The sequence below is a fragment of the Macaca fascicularis genome, chromosome 8 (genome assembly GCF_037993035.2).
Source record: "Macaca fascicularis isolate 582-1 chromosome 8, T2T-MFA8v1.1".
Taxonomy (NCBI): domain Eukaryota; kingdom Metazoa; phylum Chordata; class Mammalia; order Primates; family Cercopithecidae; genus Macaca; species Macaca fascicularis.
This window is the reverse complement of record NC_088382.1, coordinates 127,432,066-127,455,977: the sequence shown is the minus strand read 5'-3', so window position 1 is coordinate 127,455,977 and position 23,912 is coordinate 127,432,066. Positions and strand designations below refer to the sequence as shown.

General features: G+C 38.8%; 1 protein-coding gene across 2 annotated transcripts in view; it reads left to right on the top strand.

Moving 5' to 3' along the window:
- Positions 1–4,612, top strand: part of EXT1 (exostosin glycosyltransferase 1) — a 316,956-nt gene extending 312,344 nt beyond the window's left edge. For both annotated transcript variants that reach the window (XM_045399267.2, XM_005563971.4), the window contains one exon: positions 4,071–4,612. In XM_045399267.2, the coding sequence (XP_045255202.1) occupies positions 4,071–4,256 (186 nt within the window). In that variant the 3' untranslated portion in view covers positions 4,257–4,612. The remainder of the gene's footprint in view (positions 1–4,070) is intronic.
- The last annotated feature ends 19,300 nt before the right edge of the window (positions 4,613–23,912 follow it).

Sequence of the window (23,912 nt, the reverse complement as noted above, 5' to 3'; positions counted from 1 at the left end):
TGAGGTTAATCTGAATGAACATACTTTAACCTGGTTATATTAGTTCAATTTTGAGGGGATTTGCATATGCCTTGGAAAACATACACGAATGTTAAAGAGAGTATTGTTTGCAGACATTGGAAAACATATACAAATATAGCTTTTGCAAAGGAAATCTTAGCTAGGCCTCAGTTAAGCTGACAGTTTTTCATTCACTAAATTTAGTAAGCAAAAATGTAAAGTTTATAAATAATTTAAAGCTTATAAAAAGTTATTTAGTACTTAGTATGTTATCAGGTACTGTTCTAGGTATTGGTTATGACGAAAGAGCTGTCCTTAGCAAGAGTCTGGTGGAAAATTCTGTTTCCTTCTAATTATGGAAAGAACAGATAAGAGGATTTGTAAGAATGTTTAAGGCTGAGAGACTATTCGAATTCAGGCAAGATGTATTGTCTATTATGTGCCCAAACATTTTTATTTACATTTTTATTTATCTCGTAAGAATGAGGATACATTCTGAGGAATGCATCATTTGGCGATCTTGTCACCCTCTGAACATTATCAAGCGTACTTACACAGCCCTATATGGGACAGCCTACTCCACACCTGTGCCATATGGTATAGAGCTACTCCACACCTGCGCCATATGGTGTAGGGCTACTCCACACCTGCGCCATATGGTGTAGGGCTACTCCACACCTGCGCCATATGGTGTAGGGCTACTGCACACCTGCGCCATATGGTGTAGGGCTACTCCACACCTGCGCCATATGGTGTAGGGCTACTCCACACCTGCGCCATATGGTGTAGGGCTACTCCACACCTGCGCCATATGGTGTAGGGCTACTGCACACCTGCGCCATATGGTGTAGGGCTACTGCACACCTGCGCCATATGGTGTAGGGCTACTCCACACCTGCGCCATATGGTGTAGGGCTACTCCACACCTGCGCCATATGGTGTAGGGCTACTCCACACCTGCGCCATATGGTGTAGGGCTACTCCACACCTGCGCCATATGGTGTAGGGCTACTCCACACCTGCGCCATATGGTGTAGGGCTACTGCACACCTGCGCCATATGGTGTAGGGCTACTCCACACCTGCGCTATATGGTGTAGTAGGGCTACTGCACACCTGTGCCATATGGTATAGGGCTACTCCACACCTGCGCCATATGGTGTAGGGCTACTCCACACCTGCCCCATTGGTGTAGGGCTACTGCACACCTGTGCCATATGTGTAGGGCTACTGCACATCTGCGCTATATGGTGTAGTAGGGCTATTCCACACCTGCGCCATATGGTGTAGTAGGGCTACTCCACACCTGCGCCATATGGTGTAGTAGGGCTACTCCACACCTGCGCTATATGGTGTAGGGCTACTCCACGTCTGCGCTATATGGTGTAGCCTATTGCTCCTAGGCTACAACATGTATAGCATGTCACTGTACTGAATACTGTAGGCAGCTGTAACACAGTGATCAATATTTTGTATGTAAATATTTCTAAATACAGAATAGGTACAATAAAAATAGAGTATTACAGTTATATGGGACCATAGTCATCTATGTGGTCCAACATTGATTGAAATGTCATTATGTGGTGCATGACTGTATATTATCTTATTTAAAGACATGACATTTTAAAAATATTTTTTACTCAGAGTTCTTCAGAACACTCAGTAAGTAGGCAACTCTAGTCATACAAGGCTTCTTATGGGGTGGATTTGTGCTGTTTTAATAGATTATTCTAATTCTACCAAACAGTATTTCTAGTAATTTCTTACATCTTTACAGAAAAATCTAAATTTAACCTTAGGTCTAACTAGGTGTATTCAGATACTATATTTGCCCCCCTTCTTTCCATCATACACAGTAATTTATTTAATGTTTGTATGACCAGTAAAGTAAATGGATATCATCCTCTAAGATTAGGCTTTTATTACATAAGAAAAACATCTTTTCTAATAGATGTTGGTTGACTCAGAATAAATGTTAACATCTAGAAGCAAAATGATAACCTGAATGATTCAACGAAACTTTAAAAAAAATTTTTTTTTTTAATAAGAATGAGCATAAACTCTAGAAAGTATTTCTAGTTGCATATATGAGTATTTTTGCCTGAGTACGGCACCCTTTGGGAATGAGTGGGCCAATCAAAAATGGCCCACAGGCCGGGTACAGTGGCTCATGCCTATAATCCTAGCATTTTGGGAGGCCAAGGCAGGCGGATTGCTTGAGCTCAGGAGTTCAGGACCAGCCTGGGCAAAATGGCAAAACCACATCTCTACTAAAAATACAAAAATTAGCCGTGCGTGGTGGTGTGCACCTGTAATCCCAGCTACTCGGGAGGCTGAGGCACAAGAATCACTTGAACCCGGGTGGTGGAGGTTGCAGTGAGCTGAGATCACGCCACCGCACTCCAGCCTGGGTGACAGAGTGAGATCCTGCCTTAAAAAAAAAAAAAAAAAAAAAAGGCCCACAAACCCATATCCATTTAGGGTCAACACAAGTTACATTTAGGACTGTCTACTCTGATATGAACTTAACCAGTCAGCTCCATTTGATATCTTTCTCTGATTTATCGAGTTCTCCTCATATAAAGACTGAAGAATGAAGCTTGAGTTCTGCCCCTCTCTAGCCTTGAACAAATAACTCTCACTTCCTTGAACTTGCTTCCTCAGCTATAAAATGGGGATATTATTACCTGGGTAGATACTTCACCAGATTGTTGTGAAATTCAAATGAACTCCATGAAAACACTTTACAAATAGTGTTTTGTTTGTTATTCTGCTGTTCAGAGAAAACTTGACATTTGTGTTTATCTTCAATGTTATTTTGAGCATGTTGACACTGGGATTTTAAAGTGACTCTTACTGATTCTCGCACTAAAATGTATCTTCCCATGAAAGTGTTTTTCTAACAATGTGAGCACAGCAAACACATTGGACACACATGCATACATATACATCATTAAAGAGTTGCCTATTGGCATAAATGGGCTTGTGGGTTTTTCCCCCATAATTGGGCAGCCCATCTTTTCCATATTTCATAAAAACAAGGATTTAAAGACAATGTGCTTAGTCATTCTATTTAAATTTCAGCACTCCAGTCATTTAAGGCATTCTTTTTAAATCAATGCCAATCATTTGCATGATCTAAAAATATTTAACCAACTTTAGGGGCAACACAGAGAGCTAAAAAGATGGTAGCCATCTTTTCTGTTCGTCGAAAGTTAATCTTTTTTCTATTCTGGGTGAGCAGTGATTCTTTGGAGGGCTGATTGCCCTTTAAAAAGTAACCTTTGGGAGTTTTAGTTGAATAGGAAAGCCAACAATTATTGGGTTAAGAGAAGAACAGAATTTTGAGATTTTAGTATAAAGTTAGTTTTACAGCAACATGCCCTATTTACCACTGAATCTCCCCTTCTCATCCTCATGGAGTCACGTCAATGGGAAGGCTACAGAAGAGAAAATGGAATTTTAGATGCTGCCTAACACTAGCCTTGACTGACATGTAAAGGTGCTATTTTGTTCTTCAACTATATACGTGAACTTTTAACAAAGGATTTAGTAGGACCCTTATAAACGTAAAGAGATAGTAGAAGGGAGGAAGTGATGGATAGAAAGATAGACTTCTCAAAGTAGACTTCTCAAAGTTGGTTGGTATTTCTAAATCAACTATGTAAACAGGAAGGATTTGGAAAACTATCTTTGAAAGCATAAACACATCGTTAATCTTAGTACCTGGTCCCAAGAGCAAAGAGAATTTTTAAATTGAGTCATTGTAGTACTTGAGCTTCAGTTGCTAAGTCATGGACTGACCAGAGGATTAGTCAATAAATTTTAGAGAGTTAAAGTCAACATGAATCTTTGTTACTGTGTTTTTAACGCTGAGGAACGTAGCATACCTTGGGAAAAACCAGCATCAGCGATTGCATTTTCAGCAGGTGCATAGATGGTGAGACTTGGTGGCCGGGGCAGACCTCGAGCTCTGCTGCTCGCTCATTTGCCTGACTTCATTTTCTGCAGTGTTTCCATCTCACTTTGCATTTCTCTCATCATCATCCTTGTTTCTCTCCTTCTCCCTAGACTTCTCGGGCTTCCCGTTGGGCTGACCCTGACCACTTTGCCCAGCGACAGAGCTGCATGAATACGTTTGCCAGCTGGTTTGGCTACATGCCGCTGATCCACTCTCAGATGAGGCTCGACCCCGTCCTCTTTAAAGACCAGGTCTCTATTTTGAGGAAGAAATACCGAGACATTGAGCGACTTTGAGGAATCCGGCCAAGTGGGGGAGGGGAAGCGAGAAGGGACGGGGGTCAAGCTGCTTTCTCTTCCCAGTGCAGATCCACTCATCAGCAGAGCCAGATTGTGCCAACTATCCAAAAACTTAGATGAGCCGAACGACAAAAAAAAAAAAAAAAAAGGCCAATGAGAACTCGACTCCTGGCTCCTGGGACTGCACCGGACTGCTCCAAACTCACCTCACTGGCTTCTGTGTCCCAAGACTAGGTTGTGTACAGTTTAATTATGGAACATTAAATAATTATTTTTGAAATGATTGCTATGCAGGTTTAAACTTTTTTAATGATCAAAACTATTAAAAACCAGAGTTCTTTGTTTAATCAAAATTGTGTTGGTTGTGAATATTTCAAAGCTGCTATTCCTTTTCCCACAGACATCATTGTCATGGCCATGTAGGGTGTCCTGCAGTTTCAAAAGTTCAGACTTCATGGAAAACACAATAAGTCACTCTACCCATTATCAAGAAATAGCTGAGCATAAGTTGTAACGTCATTATTCAACTTTGCCAGTGCAAATTGTTTTCCACTTCGAATCTTCAAATCCACTTGAACTTTTATCTCTAAAATGTCGCTGCATGAAAGAAAGTATGACGACTTCCAGGTAGGCAGTTCTAACTGAAAACTCTATGTTTGAGGTAGATACATATGATAATCATTTTTCATTGGGGGGTGGGGGGAATTAGTATTAGTACCAAGAAAACACTAGTATAATTAAGAAATGTTCAGTTTGCACAAAGATTCATCTGGATAACCCACCAGCATGTTAGTGAGATGGAAATACAGACCCACAACAGTAACCCAATACTTGCAGGGGTGTGGGCACGGTTATAGATTCAACCATTGACCTCAGTCTGTGTAGCACTGGGAAAAGGCTTTGGTTTAGAAGCCAAGGAAGAATGCATATATTGGGGAGAACAGATTATTTACAAAATGAACTCTTTAATGTTTGTGAAAATCTCAAGTTTCAGAGTTTCTCTATTGAGAAAGAAACAGGGGTAATAAGGTGGAAATGCACACCAATGAACGAGAGGATTGCTGCAGAGTAACTGAGGAGGTGTCTAGCCATTGGGACCCTGATGCCATTTTTGGTCAAACATTGTTTTGAGCAAGAATCTGGCAAACAAAATAACAACAAATGTGAATACAGTTTCTTGTACTTTTAATTTTTAAATCTGTGGAGAAGTTTAGTTATGCTTCTTGCTGAAAAGAACATTTCTGTCCCTGAAAATGCTATCTTGGGCTTATAATTATTGTTAAATTCCAAGTATACGCTGAAAAAAAAACATATCCCTAACTCTGTTATGAAAAATGGAGACTTCTGGTATTAAATGCTTTCTTCTACTTGGAAGAGGCCAGAGAAAACAGGGAAGAGAAAGATATTATTGAGTTTTACCACTTGTTATGCAGAATAAACAATAAGCACTTGAGAGTCCCTCCCTCAAACTCTCATACATTTCATATTTCTTTACCATTTATTTTCAGTTTTGTTTTAGAAGAAAAGTTCATCAGATAATTTTGTTCTGATAGCTTCAAGTGGCCGTCTTAGGTCAGTGGAAACCGTAAGTCCAGTGGACTTTACCTCATCCTTTCTTTGTAAACATCTGGGAGAGGAAGAGGAACTTGCAATGATAGCTTGGGGATGATGCTGTAAACAGGAATGAAAGTGTTCTCAGAAGTCCAGAGAGGTGACTCAACAGGCTACCTAGCTGCAGAACAAGGAGTAGGGCCCACATATCCAGATGGTGTTTTGAGACGTACATAGACAGTGAAGTTCAATTGAAGAGAGGCTTTTCTCTGCAGCCTCATGACTCAGAACAGCTCCCTAAATACCTCTCTCATCTAATTAGACCCATCCGTAGTCCATTCTCAAACATGTGACATTTTCCCTTAAGTAGATGTGATTATCTTTTATGCATTTGTTGAAAAATAATTATTAAGTCCATGGTACTTGCACTTGTGTCTTTCTATAAAACGTTTGGTCTTACAGGTTTTGTGTCATTTAAGCTGCACTTCTCAGTAAGTTAAAAGATTAGCAGTTAATCTTTATTCATTTGGCGTTTGCGAATGTGTATTTAAATTATTTTTTTCAGGATTGGCAAATTATTCTTGTGTCTTTCTCCTTTACAAAAAAATAAATGCAATATTTTGTTCAGTGACCCCAAAACTAACTTGAAACTTAGGTGGTCATGTTGGCTTGCAAAGCAATGTCCCTAATTGTACCAGTCAGTCACACAAGTGGATTCAAGGACCTGCTTTGCCAGACTGACCTGTCACCAAGCTCACAGGACACATATCTTCCACAAACAACGTGTGTCATGTGAAGAATAATGGTAATTATAAATAAGAACAGGATATGACACACCTTTCGTCCACTTTAAGTCTCCACAGTTCCATTTTATGTCATTCTCTGAGCAAATCTCTTTGGGATGTGAGCTAGCGTGTTCTTCTCCCATTTGGAATATAAGACTGGAAATAGAACAATGCTTAACAAATCAGTGAAGCTCGACAGTAATATGTAATTTTAATTCAGTTAGGAAAGAGTTGTACTGCATTGCAGCAAGTTGACAAATCATAGCCATCTCTGTAGGGTGTCAGGAGTTATCTCCTGGTCAACTTTAATGATAACTAGGGGTCCCAAAGTGGGCTAACATGTGCTGCATTGGAGAGAAGCCAAGGTCCAAGCAAGAGTTCAGTGCCAACCACATAATGAATTGCTTACAGAAATTCTAGAGGACTCAGCCACTTATGGATTTCCACACAGCATCTTTTCCCAGCTCCACATTAAGACACAGGATCTTAAAAGTAATTTTTGTAAAGCTGGCTATGTATTTATTTATTTATATGAAAGGGTTATAAATATCAAAGCTTACCAACACATTAATACGGATCACCTTTGTTCAAGCTAGCAAAGTGGCTCAAACTTGAGACTGTAGAGAAAAATCCATGAAATGATCGCAATAGTCATACCACAAAAGATAGCATAGCTAGTTGGGCCTACCCGGTCGTATCAACACATTTTCAGATAGATGCTTCAGAAAAAAAGGGAAAGCTTGTTACTGGAATCTTATGTGCATTACACTTTAATTTCTTCTTGTTACCAATGGTGCTCAAAGAAGGATCAATCCAGTTGCATCCTTCAATTTCCCTTTTAGAATGACTTTTGATTTTCATTACAGTAGGCTATGTTAGCCTTTATTTTGGTGGTTCTCAAATACCTGGTGACTTGAAAGAATATTACGCTGGTGGCCTTTCATAAAGGTTACTGAACTTTAATCAGGGGTGAGATGAATGAATGTGAATAGGCCTATATACTATTTTTTTTTTATTAAAAAAAAAAACAGGGCACTTGATTTAAGAACAAACCTGTTTAGAGGGCAGGATCAGGGAAAAGACAGCCTTACTAGGTTGGAATCTGAATGAGATTCTTGCTGGACAAGGCTGAATTGTGGATGCAAAAGCCAAGCAAACTTCCCAGACCTGGAAGTGTCTTGTGTTCCCTTGGGTCTCTGAGAGCTCCAGTATTTAAAAGTAGCAGTTATTGCCATGAACTCTCAAATAAAAATGTTCCTGCCTTTTAATTGTGAATATAATCAGCATGCAGCCAGTACATCAGGACCCCAGTTGCTGAATTCATTTACCTAGTTCCCATTTACAGCGACTATGGACAAGAACCTTTCAGATGGTTTTGTCATTCTTGGCCAGATTTAACCAAGAAATTTCTTTCGCCACCAGCCTCATTTTCTCAGGCATGCTACAGGGACAAAGTTGTTTTGAGTTAAGTTCTCAGCAAATAAGCATTAATATCACACTGTGTTAAACTTGTCTCACTTGGTATTAGAACTTCAGCATAAAGAGATTAGTTTATTCTTTGACACCAAGTCTGTTTTTTCTTTTTTTTTGCTTTAGGACAGAGCCTTGCCCTGTCACCCAGGCTGGAGTGCAGTAGTGCAATCTTAGCTTACTGCAACCTCCACCTCCTGGGTTCAAGCAATTCTCCTGCCTCAGCCTGCCTAGTAGTTGGGATTACCAGCGTGCACCACCATACTGGGCAAATTTTTGTATATTTAGCAGAGACAGGGTTTCGCTATGTTGGCCAGGCTGGTCTTGAACTCCTGACCTCAGGTGACCCACCTGCCTCTGCCTCCCAAAGTGCTGAGATTACAAGTGTAAGCCACCACGCTTGGCCCCACGTCTTTTTTTTTTTTTAAAGCTTGGGGGATTAGCCGGGCACGGTGGCTCAAGCCTGTAATCCCAGCACTTTGGGAGGCTGAGACGGGCGGATCACAAGGTCAGGAGATCGAGACCATCCTGGCTAACACGGTGAAACCCCGTCTCTACTAAAAAATACAAAAAACTAGCCGGGCGAGGTGGCGGGCGCCTGTGGTCCCAGCTACTCCGGAGGCTGAGGCAGGAGAATGGCGTAAACCCGGGAGGCGGAGCTTGCAGTGAGCTGAGATCCGGCCACTGCACTCCAGCCTGGGCGACAGAGCCAGACTCAGTCTCAAAAAAAAAAAAAAAAAAAAAAAAGCTTGGGAGATTAAGTACCCTAAGATAGTGGTTTCTCCCATCAGTTCAATAATGCTGTACAGAACCTCTGGATAAAAAAGCTGTTATTTACACCATAATTGTAATGATGGACGTGACTCCTCAAAACCCCCTTTTTGCCCTTTCCAAAAATCAAAGGCTTTTGTCTCCATGAGTTTTACCTAGTAGGGATTGTAGTTGTCACTGGTCTAGAGTTCCAATACATTTTATATCAGGAACCTCAATGAGCTACCCAGAATTGGAACTTACATGGCCCAGTAACTAGGAGAAGAAGGCAACTCTTGAGAAAGCTGAGCCCTCAGGATAGCACAGTCTCACCCTTGTTTAAAATCAAGTCAGGCTAGCCTTTCAGTCACTCTGGTTTTGTAATGATTTGCCTTTTAGGCCTCAGGCCATTTGATTTCTGCAATAGTTTTCTGTTCTTCTCCTACAGGAATACATCCCCGTCCTTTCGGTTGTAACTACTACTAAAACTAGGGCCATGCAAATGACCTGGTTACCATGTAATGAACCTTGTGTACTTATTTTGAGAGAACAATATGTATAGGATATGTTGAGGGGCAGAAAGAAAGACATCAAAAACTGGAACTATTTTAGGTGGCAAATTGTAACGCAAAAAACAGAAGTATACCTTATTTTGTATACGATGTACATTTGGGACAGAGTTTTCTAATATGTTGCCAATGTTTTTGTAGTGTCACCACAGGTCTTTTCTGAAGTGTTTTTCCCATTTGTTATAGAGTATTAATGACTTAGCATAATTAAGCCCTTAAGTATGTGTGAGAGCGCGTGTGAGAAAATACAAAGCCATAGATCTTGATTTACTTCACTGACCTGTGTAACTTTATGTCTGGGTTTCGCCATCCAAGATAGATTGTTTTATAGAGAGTGTCACCAAAGACTTTTTCCTTCCAATTTATAGAAGAAAAAAAGAAATTATTAATAAATGACATGACTTTTCATCTGTGTGGTTTTCATTCCATCTTTTCTGTTGACTGCAGAAAGACGCCAGTTCTCAGGAGGATTCTGTGTGCCAGGAAAGGCCAAGCTTCCTTGGGGGTTCTGGGGTAGATAGGCAGATGAGGTTGGACAGAGAGTGTGCTGGGTGTAGGGCCAGCACTCCCAGCCTGGCTGCAGCCCAGCGCCCAGCCTTATGGGGAACATGGGGCTGCCAGCCACAGCCATCTTCCAGACCAGATGCAGCTGGTGCTGTTGGAAGCAGGCCAGGGTGAACAGTGGTGATATGCCCAGTTCACAACATTCCTTCGCATGAATGCTGGGACAAAGTGGCAGGGCCGAGCCCCAGAGCATCTGGATCCTGACAGCTGTGGCCATTACCCCTTTGGTTTCAACTACTGCATCGAGCTCATGAATTGCTGGCTTGCGAGGCGTATATCACACTGGCATTTCTCAAAAGAATTTTTAAGTGCTTCAGGTGTGTTGCAGCTCCATGATTCAAGGCCACTGTAGTAAGGTTTTATGTTCTTGCAATACTCCTTCCTTCTCTCCTGTTTTCCTCCCTCGCTCCTTCCATCCCAGTGGTAGCTCTCCCCCAGCTCTGTTACTCTTCTTCTTCTCTCTTTTCTTTCTTTGGACATTTTTACAGTAAGAACATTAAGTCACCAATTTCACATATTTACAGGAGAGCAAATGGCAAATTGCATTTGGGAGCATCGATTTGCTTTATGACATCAATCACATTTTGTGTTCTGGATTTCACTTTGTCCATTTGTAAAATGGTGACTTTAAAATAGTTACTTACAAAGACTTTCTGAACAACAACTGCCTACTGAGCACTGAACAAGGCAGATGAAAAGGTGAGCTTGGACAAGGCCACTCCAAGGCAAGTCATCAGAGCAGGCTCGGAAAGGAATGTGGTGAACACAGGTCCTAAGCTGGCACACTGTTATGATAGTGCCACTTGTAAAATCTGGCCCCAGGGTGTGCCTAACAGTAGAATCATTTCCAAGTTGGAGGACAAATGAGGAGGCTGGTTGGAGAAGTAACTTTTAAATTTGGTTCCAACTTACCTCACAGATGTTTCAATGAATGCTATAGCGTGCAAAGATACCTTGAGCGATCCTCAATTACAGATGATGTTGCTTTATGGTCTGAGCATTTCCACTGAGTCCACTCGTGAGATGAGAAAACTAGAAGTTATGTGTAGATGCCTGCGTCCTTCTACGTTAGCCTCCCCTGACTTTGTGCAGCCTCTGTGGTTTGCAGGAACTCAAAATACTGGGGGAGAAATTAGACTATGCTGGGTACTCCTCTAGGCTCAAATATGCTTTAGAGGATACAGTAGAGGCACTCACCTACTAGAGTGGATTCAAGGTTTTTATTAGCTTTTGACCTCAGACACATGAAACTGTCCAAGTTTACAGGTTAAAATTACAGTCTTTGGAGCCCAAACACCTGGGGTCGAATCTTGACTCTTTGTCTTCGTAGTTTTGTGACCTCATTGAAATTACCTGATCTCTCTGTGCCTCAGTTTCTTCAGGTAAGTAGTAGTCTATACTTTATAAAGCTCTCCTGAGGATTAAATGAGTTAATAAATGTAAAGTTCTTAAAGTAGCACCTGGTATAAGCAGTATGTAGTTTTTACCTATTAGTTAATATTTTGCCAAAATAGTTTATTTTAACCTGTTGAAGAGGAAATATTCTTAGTTTAATGTTTAGGACCTTAATACTGACCCAAATTAAACTGTGGTCCCTCTAGTTCACAGGCACCTCTGGTTTTCAATTATAATCACATTTTAATGCCTCTTAACATGAAATCATCATAACATTCAGGAATCATCAGCAATCCATCAGCAGAAATTGTGCTAAGTCACATTTTTTTGGGTTTTTTTTGGTCTGCCTTTGAGGGATGGTCTGTTTTTCATTCTACTCAGTGGAATGTAATTGAGGTAGCTCCAGACTGAAATGAAGTTTAGGTGCCAATTATTGTTTCTTTCTTGGTGACTTACATTTTATAAAGAAAGAAAGCATGCTCCTGTCAATATGCAAATTATTTGCCAAGTTTGAATTTGTGTTACAAACTAAACTGTAAATAACTTGGTTTCCTTGACCAAATATGCTGGTAAAACAGGCCTAAAATGTGTCTTTAATCAGACGGGATCATATCATCCCATCTTAGAGTAGAAAAAATGTTAAGCTATGAAGAGGGAGACTTGGAGGTTATTTTGGCTGCTCCCCAAATATGTCATTTTAGAACATATTTTTTTAAACTTATATATAGGGAACATATTTCCATGTCATTAAACCATCTCATCTAATCAAATGTTAATGCTGCATAGTGCTCCATTGTCTGGCCATTTCCTATATTTCATAATTTTTTCACTCAACTTCTGCTCTTGGAAATTTAGGTGTTTTATACTTTCTTACTATTATGTGGTAAATATTTAAACAACAATTTAATGTAATGAATACAATGGTAAATATTCCTCAAGATAAATCTTTGTTCATATCTGTGACCACTGTTTTAGGATAAATAACAAACATGAAATTGGTAGGTCAAATGTTAAAACTATTTTAAAGATCTTCACTGCATATTCACAATATATTTCAATATAAAGTCTACGAGTAGAAAATCTAAACTTATCCAATAAAAAGCTATATAGAATTTAAATAAGGAAATTAGTGTATTTGTTTTTGGTTGGCCACCAGGTTAATTGCCACGTAGTTAAAACGAAGGGAAAATAATGCTGAGCTATAATTGCTAAGAGTCTATGGTTTAATATTTTTTGATAATTGCAGTTTGGCAGCCAAAGTGTTTGAAATAAATTGGGGTCCAGGGAGGCAAAATTAACAAAGGGGTCCTCAGTGGTTAAGAAAGAAAAAAAGGTGACTATCATTTCCTTGCAGAGACCAATTTACTGGTATTAGCCTTCTTATTGGATGTTGGAACATTTTTCCTGGGTACCATGTCACTTGTGTCTTCTTTCTAGGTTGAAACACAGTAAAAATGAAGCATTCCTCTCAAATGTTTTTCTTTTTCTTTTGGTAATATCCATATCAACTAATTTTTAATTAAAGCATTTTAAGTATCACCCCCTTGGCAGCTAGTGCCCTTTTCTACCAATAGCAGCCTGTTTTCTCTTAGGGGAACCCATCTCTCTTTCCCTCATAGCACCTATCATTTGGAAGATGCTGGTCAAGCCCATCATCCTGACTCCAGGGGAAATAATAACCTGTCAGGTCAAGGAAGCCCAATTCTAGATCATCTGTGAGCACTTTTTTGTTGTTGTTCTTGTTTGAGACAGAGTTTCACTCTTGTTGCCCAGGCTGGAGTGCAGTGGCGGTGCCATCTCGGCTCACTGCAACCTCTGCCTCCCAGGTTCAAGTGATTATCCTGCTTCAGCCTCCTGAGTAGCAGGGATTATAGGCATGGGACACCATGCCCAACTAATTTTTGCATTTTTAGTAGAGACAGGGTTTTGCCATGTTGTCCAGGCTGGTCTTGAACTCCTGACTACAGGTGATCTGCCTGCCTTGGCCTCCCAAAGTGCTGGGATTAAAGACGTGAGCCACCACACCCAGCCCTGTGGGCACTTTTAAGAAGGAGGTCTCATATTTCCCCTAGCGTTAGGTACACAATAGAAAATGGTGAGGATTACACTAGCAGTGTAGCAAGGCTGTAAGATGTGCTGGGGCAGACTTCATGGGAAATATGCATTTAACTGACATCTTAAAAAATTAGTAGGGATTTAACTAGCTGAAAAGGGTATGAAGTAAACCTTTGTCTCACAACAGAACCTAATGGACACCTTCCACCAGAAGTACGTGGCAGAGAGAAAAGTGAGGGTCTAAATCTGTGTGAAAGACATCGTCATAACACAAAGATTTAGTAGGTTCAGTTTGACAGGGCTCAGGATGACTGCTTGGCTAACAGTAGGTACTCCCAGAAAAAAATGTAAGTAATAATAATAATAGTTCTCTTGAATCTCATCTTCCTTCCCCCTAATGAAAAAGTTTCAGTGCAAAACACTGAAGTGTGGGTCATATCTGATTCTATTGCACTTGCCAGAGAAAGCACGTGGAGGATAGTAGAAAGCATATTATTTTCAAAATCGTTAGAGAAGATCTGGCTCTGAAGACTTTGGGCATGAAATAATTGACTTCCAAATTTTTGGTTACAATGTAGAAAGTTACAGGAGTTGCACTCTCATCCTTATAATGAGTACAATGAGTACAAGTTCAATAGGCTACAATATTGTGATCACTTAAAGCCTAGCAGAGAGCAGAAGATGCAAAGAAATTTAAATAAACCAAATCTTAGGAAGACACAATGCATTCCTAGGAGAAAAGTGTCCTATGACTGCTTTCATTCCTAGTAACTCCAGGGTGTTACTCCATCATAGACTGGGGTAAGGAGAAATCAAGTAAACTGCTAACAAAATTTTGGTAGCCACGAGTGGGTTGGCATGAGAAATTCAAATTCCAAGGTGATCCAGTCAAATACTGATCTGTGCTCACCTGCCCATTTTTTTCCCATGGGGCATTCCTCAAGTGGAAGTAGCAGGATACTCAATGCTAGATGCAGGATAGGAGGTCTGAGAGAAATCCCCCTGAGGCACACTGGATCTTCACCAGGTAAAATGCAGTGGCCCATCAATGACTGAGGGCAGGACAAGAACACTGAGAAAGATCCCCTCCATTCCAAGATGCAGAGGACCATAACAGTGCAAGGCAGTGGTCCACTAAAGACCAGGGGAAGAGCAAGAAAGTTGAGAGAGATTGCCCTGAAGCACACAGGAAAGATGTTCCCACCCAGGTATATTGAACTTCCACCATGTACATGGCACTGGCCAACCAAAGACTGAGGGCAAGGATGGGGAAGTTAAGAAAAATAACCCTGAGGTTTACAGGACCTTCACCAAGTATAAGTCAGCAATTCTCCCAAGCCTGGGAGCAAGGCATGAAGGCTGAAATAGTCTCTTTTTAAGGTACATAGGACCTTAATCAAATGCAAAGTAGTGACTTAATGAAAGCTGGGGAAGGGGCAGGATTGCTGAGATAGATGCCCTGAGGTGCTGTCATCAAGTGCAATGCAATTCTTGCTGAAGGCTGGGAGCAGTGTGTAACAGCCTGAGGAGAAATAGATCTCCCAAGGTAAGGAAGGAGACCTAGGGGTAGAGATGAAAAGCAAAAGGAATTCCTCTGTTCCCCAAAAAACTGGCAGCTGAACTATAAAGCACAGAGCATTTTTCATGGTACTCGGAATTCTAGAAGCTGAACTGTAAGTTATAGAGACCTTTAGAGTCTGGTGGTGGTAGTGCTCAGATCCAAAGCCCACTGAAGGGAAAGTCTCAACCCCACCCTCAAACATTTGAAGCCAGTGGTGAACAGAATCTAACTAAAGCTGCAATGAAGCCCAGACCCTGCTCAATTACAAATCAGATTGAGATCTCTCACCAGCAGCCTAACAGAAGAAGAGGCATGATATTTTCTGAGGACAGTATTACTGCAGTAATAACTATCATTTTTATACACACACAATTTCTAGCATATAATACAAAATTACAAGACATACAAAGAAACAGAAAAATATACCTATGATAAAGAAGAAAACATTAATAGAGAAGATCCACATATAACCCAACTGTTGGAATTAGCAGAAAATAACTTTAAGATAATTGTTATAAATATGTTAAATAATCTAGTGAGAACAACGCACATTATTGAAAAGATGAGAAGTTTAAGCAAAAACATGAAAAGATGGAAAAAAAACTAAATGGAAATTCCATAGAAATAATCAGAAATAATTTGTTTGATGAGTTTAACAGACTGAATGTAGCAGACTAAAGAATCAGTGAACTTGTCTGTAATCCCAGCACTTTGGGAGGCTGAGGAGGGCAGATCACAAGGTCGGGAGATCGAGACCATCCTGGCTAACATGGTGAAAACCCGTCTCTACTAAAAATACAAAAAATTAGCTGGGCATGGTGGTGGGTGCCTGTAGTCCCAGCTACTTGGGAGGCCGAGGCAGGAGAATGGCGTGAACCCAGGAAGCGAAGCTTGCAGTGAGCCGAGATCAAGCCACTGCATTCCAGCCCAGGAGACAGAGCGAGACTCCATCTCAAAAGAAAAAAAAAAGAAATCAGTGAACTTAAAAGACATATCAATAAAAATTATCCAAACTGAAATGTAAAAAGAAAAAAATCATTTAAAACACAAACAGAGCTTCCACAAGAGAAGGATAATATCTAACAGTCTAACTTTAAGTAATTAGAGTCCTCCACAAAAGAGGTTAGAGTGACTAGGGAAGAAAAAAGTATTTGACGAGACAATGGTTGAGAACTTTTCAAAAACAGATGAAGGAGATGAACTTACAAATCCAAGAAACTCAATTCCAAGCAGGATAAATATGATGAAAAATATACCTGAGCGCAAAATAGTCAAGTTATTGAGAATCAAAGATAAAAAGTATCCTCTAAAAATATCCTTCAAAAGAATGGCAAGAATATTTTCAGACAGACAATAGCTGAGAAATTTCATCTCCAGCAAACCTTAACCATGCAAATTACCAATATGAGGAACAAAAGAGAGAACATTACTATATATTTCCAGGTATTAGAAGACCAAAAAGTGACAACCTCTTAACTTCCTTATGTCTCGGTTTCCTTATCTGGTCAATATGGAGGTTTTTTTTTTTTTTTTTGGTTTATTTATTTGTTTATTTTTATTTCCATAGGTTTTGAGGGAACAAGTGGTGTTTGGTTATATCAGTAAATTCTTTAGTGGTGATTTGTGATATTTTGCTGCACCACGAGGCATAAGGAAGTTAAGAGATTGTCCCTGGTAACATAATAGTTACTAGTAAATCTACAAATCAACCAATCTATTTCTGAGTGTGCTTTCTATTATATTCCACTGCCTGTCTCGATTCAACAGTCTCCAAAACCTTCCATGGTGAAGTGCCACATCACATGGATCTCTAGTGCACCATTGCATGAGGTGTAGACAATAATACGGAACTCGGTCAGAACACTCACATGCACCATCTCTGAGCATGTTACTGTTGATTCACTCATCTGTATTGTGTTTGTGGTGGGGTCTACAGTGTGTTGGGGCAAATGGGGATGTGTTTGTTAATTTGCATTTTCAAGTTTTTCTTTTTTCTTTTAAAAATAATATATACTCATTAAATTAACTCTTAAAAAAGATCAAAAAGAGAACATTATGAAAAATTAATACCAATAAATTTAACAAGTTAGATAAAGTGAAAAACTTTTTGAAAAATACAAATTTACCAAAACCAACACAAAAAGAAACAGAAAATTTGAATGGCCTTATATTTATTAAGGTTTTGAATTTGTGACAATGACCTTTTCTTTAGAAAATATCAAGAAACAATTGGATTTTTAATGAATTATATCAAATGTTTAAAAATGAAATAATTTCAATGTTAAATGAAGCCTTCCAGAAAATAAAACGTGAGGAAACATGTTCCAATATATTGTATGAAGTTAGCATAATGTTGATTAATAAAACCAACAAAGATATGAGAAGAAAAAACAATTACATAATGATATCCCTCATGAAATAGACACAAAAAATAAATATATTACCATATTTAATACAGCGATGTATGAAAAGGATAACACATCATGATCAATTGGAATTTTTTCCAGGGACGCAAGGTTGATTTACACAGAAAGTCAATTCAATGTTACTCACATTGTTACCAAATAGAAAAATAATATGATCATTTCAAAAAATACAGTAAAAGCAACCATTATTTATTATAGTCTCAGTAAAATAGAAACAGAAAGGAACTTTATCAACCTGATTAACTTTCTCAACCTGTTAACCCTACAGTTAACATCACAATCAATTGTGAATCATTGAGTACTTTCCTTCTAAGATCTGAAACAATTAAAAGTCCACTCTCATCATTTCAATTCAACATTGTACTGGAATTCCAGCCAGTGGAGTGATACAAATAACAGAAAATTAAAGTCATAAAGATTGAAAACGAGGAAGTAAAGCTATTTTAATTCTATTTAGAACTATTTAGAAACCCCAAAGAATTTACAAAAAACTACAAAATAGAAATAAATGAATATATGAAGGTCTTACTATACAAGATCAACATATCAAAAGCAGTGGTATTTAAGAAAAGGTTGGAGACTATTCTTCTGACCTTGGCATAAGAAAACATTTCTTAGTACAAACAAAAAGTAATCATAAAGAAAAAAATATGAAATAAAGGAATAAAAATAAACAATTTTGATGAAAAGTTTATTTCAATGAAAAGTTCATTAAAAGATGTCATTAAGAAAATACTGTTATGAAGTTTTGAAATTGGCAAAAATAATTTGTGATGATAATAATAAGAACAGTGGTTATCTCTGCATTGGGAAGGAGATGAGAAGTAACTGGAAAGCATGAGAGAAGTGCCTAGGGTAATTTAAATCTTTTATATCTTGATTTGGGAGGTGGTTACAATTGTACATATAACTGTCATAACTCAAGGAATTTTATACTTAACCTCTCTCTATGCACTTTACTATGTTATTTATACTTCAATTTAAGATGTGTTATGAATATGCAAATTCACAGGCAATAAATGAAATGCATTTTTGAAAACAAATATTAGCCAATAAGAAGACAACACAGCACCTTTCCTAAAAGTAGTGGCTACACCACAGGGAGATATCCAGGACTTAGGAAAGTAGGCTTTGTGCTACTGTGAAATGCTAGAGCAATTGGTTTTCAAGCTTGTTGGGTCCCACACTTCTTTGAGATTCAATTAAAGTTACGACTTCTGGCTCAGGGATACACATAAGCACATGCACACAATATTTGACATTTCATAATATGACATCATTAAAGAGTTTCATGGACTCCCTAAAGGTTAGCCATGGACTCCTTAGATTCTACTAATACTGGGGTAAGGAATGCCTTCCTAAATGCTTAAAATCATAGAAAGTTACAGCAGAAACGGCCTATCTCTTACTAAGTAAGACAGTCCTGTTTCTTAGGCAGCCTTTCCATATATTGGATTTTGATTTTGTAGGAAGATTTCATCCTCCAGTTTATATGACATTTCCACTAAATATAGCATGTGAAATCCCACCAAATCTTTTATTTTTTGCTATCCTATCTTGTGGGAGTGCTCAAGGTTAACAAAAAATAATTACCCGTGGTTTCCAAATAAGATTGAAATCATTGGCCTGAAGATTCTCAATGGGAAAATGAACCCACCTCCAAACCAAGTCGCCTTGAGTCAGAGGATCAACCAGCGTGTTGACATTATCAAGAACACAATCCAACCATGTAGAAACAATGATCATGATAGGCTTCTGAAGCTGGGAGGGGAGGAGAGGGCTAAGAGTGATAGACATTTTGCATTTTTAACAGATATGGGAAATTATCTGTATCAGGTGACTAATATGTTTTGTTATTCTTCATGATCCCAAACCCTTGATCTAGCTCTGACTTAGAGCATCTATGAATGGATATAATCTGACCTAGTTTTTCCAACAAATGGGCATGATATTCCACCCCCTTCCTTAGGTAAGAAAGAGAACATTCAGATTTTTCACTGAATATTATATCTATGGCCAATCTGTTTCCAACCTTTTTGAAGAATAAAGTATCTTTAAGCCAAGCATATCTCAGAAGCATTACATGTTGGTTTATTCCTTTTCACTCCCTAACTCTTTATTTATAGCTTGTAGAAATTGGCAGGAACAAATTCCTTTAGCTATTTTTTGCATAACATTGTCTAAATACTTTATTTTGAGGCCCCCTTTTTTCCTCGTCCATCATCTTGTAGTTTCTATAAAAATAAAGCCTCAAACTGCTTAAAGGCAACAACTCTGCAATATATCACTTAATCTTTAATTACGGAAACAACTGTCCTCATGTTATTTAGGTGAATACCTTACGCATCCTGCATGAATGCTACAAAACCACTCCTTAAATAGCCATGCAAAAGCTAATTACCTTTTTGAGTTAGCCTGGATCACAGATTTTCTAAGAGAATCACCCAACTACATTACTAATGGTGGGCCATGGCTTTTGCAAGAAAATTGGGGTTGCCTTATCTAGCAATTTAATGATTATCCTACTGTAGTTTTCTAAAGTAAGGACACATTCTCACATGAAGTCAAGACCTCATTCAAGGGACAAGGTCATTGATAATGCAAGTAAACAAAAAGAGACAGAATCTATGTGGATGAATCCTTGGTAGTTAAGAGTTGAGATCTAGCTCTCTTGGTCCTGATCAATGGCTCCTGAATTTGTATGCCTATCAGTACCACTAAAGGTGCTTTAAAAAACATATAGATTTCTATGCCCACATCCAAAGTCTGATTCAATAGGCATGGGGTATGTCCTATCATCTGACTATTTTAACATATGAACAGATACTTCTGATCAATGGTCACATTTAGAATTATTGTCATACCAAGGTCCATGATCCTTTTGGGTCATGGGTACCTTTTAGAATCTGATGAAAGCTATGGGCCAATTTTTTAGATGAATGCTGTATTAGTCCACTCAAATTGCCCCAACAAAATACCTTAGACGGGTTAATTTATGAACAACAGAAATTTATTGCTCACAGTTCTGAGGGCTGGAAAGTCTAAGATCAAGGCTCCAGCAGATTTGGTGTTTGGGTGGGGTGGGGGGCTTCCTCATAGAAGACACCTTCTATGTGTCCTCTTATGGTGGAAAGGGCAAAAAGTTTTCTTCAAACTTCTTTTATGAAGACACTAATCCCATTTATGAGAGCAGACTCCTCATAACCTAATCACCTCCCTTAAACCCTACCTCTTAATCCTCTCACATTGGGGATTAAGTTTCAACATAGGAAATCTGGGGAGACAAAAAAAAATCAGACCATAGCAAATGTACATATAGAAAACAAAGTATAGGGAATGGTTTAAATAACAAGTCTAACCACATCCCTCTGCTACTTATAAGCACTCAATGATTCTGCATTACCTAGGAGATGGCGTTCAAACTCCTTTACATGGTTGTCTAGGTCTCATAATCCCAACCCTGATGCCTCTTGCTATTCTTCCAAGTGTCACTTTTTTTCAGCAATAGTGAACTATTTATGGTTACCTACACATATTTTATTGTTTTTAGCCTTCATGCATTTTGTCGTCCCTTCAAGCAATGTTGTCCCTACTGCCTAGAATTCTATTATCTTCATTTCCCAGACCTACCCCAGCTGATTTTTCACTGATTCTTTAAGAGTGAATTCAGTCAATACTTCCTCCAGAATTTCTGGTCTATTTTTCCCAGCAGCCGTCTCAGGGTATGCTAGATCAGATATCCTTTACCTGTTCTACCATAGCATCCTGTGCATATTTCACAGCATATACCACATTATAGTGGGGGTTTCTGTTTAGGTGCCTTTCTGGCACAAGACTAGAAGATATGTGAGGGCAAGGATAGTATCTTAGTCATTTTCGAGCACCAGTGATTATATAGTGCCTGATCCAGAGTTAGTACTCAATGATTGTTTGTTGAATAACTTGGAAGAATTTCGAAGGCATGGGAAGGCACATTCAGATAGGAATGGTTGAATATGTCCTCTAAGACATGGAAACAGAGTAGGTAGCTGGAAGTACTTTGTTCAGAGGGTTATGTGTTAATAGAACTGAATTTTTAAAACTTTTATTTTAGGTTCAGGGGTACTATGTGCAGGTTTGTAATATAGAGAAACTCATGTCACAGGAGTTTGTTGTACAGATTATTTCATCATGCAGATGCTAAGTCACTTGTTATTTTTTCTTATCATCTCCCTCCTCCTACCCTTCACCCTCAAGTAGGCCCCAGGGTCTGTTGTTCCCATCTATGTATCCATGTGTTCTCATCATTTAGCTCCCACTTATAAGTGAGAACATGCAGTATTTTGTTTTCTGTTTCTGTGTTAGTATGCTAAGGATAATGGCCTTAAGCTCTATTCACGTTCCTGCAAAATATATGATCTCATTCTTTTTTAAGGCTGTATGATATTCCATGATGTATATGTACCAAATTTTCTTTATTCAGTCTGTCATTGATGAGATTTTAGTTGATTCCATGTCTTTGCTATTATGAATAGTAATGCAGTGAACATATGCATGCTTGTGAGTTTATCGTAAAATGATTTATATTATTTTGGGTATATATCCAGTAACAGGATTGCTGGCTCGAATGGTAATTCTGTTTTTATCTCTTTCAGGAATCACCACACTGCTTTCCACAATGGTTTTAAACTCCCACTAATTTAAACTAATTTAAACTCCCACTAACAGTGTATAAGCATTCCCTTTTCTCCACAACCTCACCAGCATCTGTTATTTTTTGACTTTTTAATAATAGCCATTCTGAATAGTGTGAGATGGTATCTCATTGTGGTTTGATTTGCACTTCTCTAAGAATGATCAGTGATATCGAGCTCCTTTTCACATGCTTGTTGACCATACATATGTCTTCTTTTGGAAAGTATCTGTTCATATACTTCGCCCACTTTTTTTTTTTTTTCTTTTTAGTTGGAATCTCACTCTTTCGTTCAGGCTGAAGTGAAGTGGTGTGATCTTGGCTCACTGGAACCTCCGCTCTCCCGGTTTCAAGTGAGTCTCCTGCCTCAGCCTCCCTAGTAGTTGGAATTACAGGTGCCAGCCACCACACCTGACTAATTTTTGTATTTTTAGTAGAGATGGGGTTTCACCATGTTGGCCAGGCTGGTCTCCAATTCCTGATCTCAGGTGATCCACCCACCTCGGCCTCCCCAAAGTTCTGGGATTATAGGCGTTAGCCACTGCCCCTGGCCCTTGGCCCACTTTTTAATGGGGTTGTTTTTTTCTGGAAAATTTGTTAAATTCCGTATAGATGGTAGATATTAGACCTTTGTCAGATATAAAATCTGCAAATATTTTTTCCCATTCTGTAGGTTGTTTACTATATTGATAGTTTATTTTGCTGTGCAGAAGCTCTTTAGTTTAATTAGATCCAATTTGTCAATTTTTGCTTTTGTTGTGAGTGCTTTTGGAGTTTTTGTCATGAAGTCTCTTCCAGGGCTGATGTCCAGAATGCTATTTCCTAGGTTTTCTTCTAGGGTTTTTATAGTTTTGCATTTTAAATTTAAGTCTTTAATACAGCTTGAGTTGATTTTTGTATATGGTGGAAAGTAGGGTTTTAGTTTAATCTTCTATATATGACTAGCTTGTTATCCCAGCACCACTTATTGACTACAGAGTCCTTTCCCCATTGCTTGCCTTTGTCAGCTTTGCTAGAGATCAGATGGTTGTAGGTATGTGGCATTATTTCTGCATTCTCTATTCTCTTCCATTGGTCTGTGTGTCTGTTTTTGTACCAGTACCGTGATTTTGGTTACTGTAGCCCTGTAGTATAGTTTAAAGCCAGTTAACTTGGTATTCCTTTTGCTTAGGATTGCCTTGGCTATTTGGGCTCTTTTTTGGTTTCAGATGAATTTTTAAGTAGTTTCTTCAAGTTCTGTAAAGAATGTCATTGGTAGTTTGATAGGAATAGCATGGAATCTGTAAATTGCTTTGGGAAGTATGGTCATTGTAATGCTATTGGTTCTTCCTATCCATGAGCATGGAGTGTTTTCCCATTTGTTTATGTCATCTCTGATTTCTTTGAGCAGTGTTTTGTAGTTCTCCTTATAGAGATCTTTCATCTCCCTGGTTAGCTGTATTCCTAGGTATTTTATTCTTTTTGTGGCAATTGTGAATGGGATTGCGTTCTTGATTTGGCTCTCAGATTGGCTGTTGTTGGTATACATAAATGCTAGTGATTTTTGTACACTGATTTTATATCCTCAAACTTCGCTGCAGTTGTTTATCAGCGGAACAAGCTTTTGGGCTGAGACTATGGGAGATCATGTTGAATGAAAACAGGCATACTTTGACTTCTTCTCATCCTATTTGAATATTCTTTATTTCTTTCTCTTGTCTGATTGTTCTGGCCTGGACTTCAATACTATGTTAAATAGGAGTGGTGAGAGAGGACATCCTTGTCTTGTGCTTGTTTTCAAGGGGAATGCTTGCATCCTTTGCCCATTCAGCATGATGTTGGCTGTGGGTTTGTTTTTGGACTTTTTTTTTTTTTT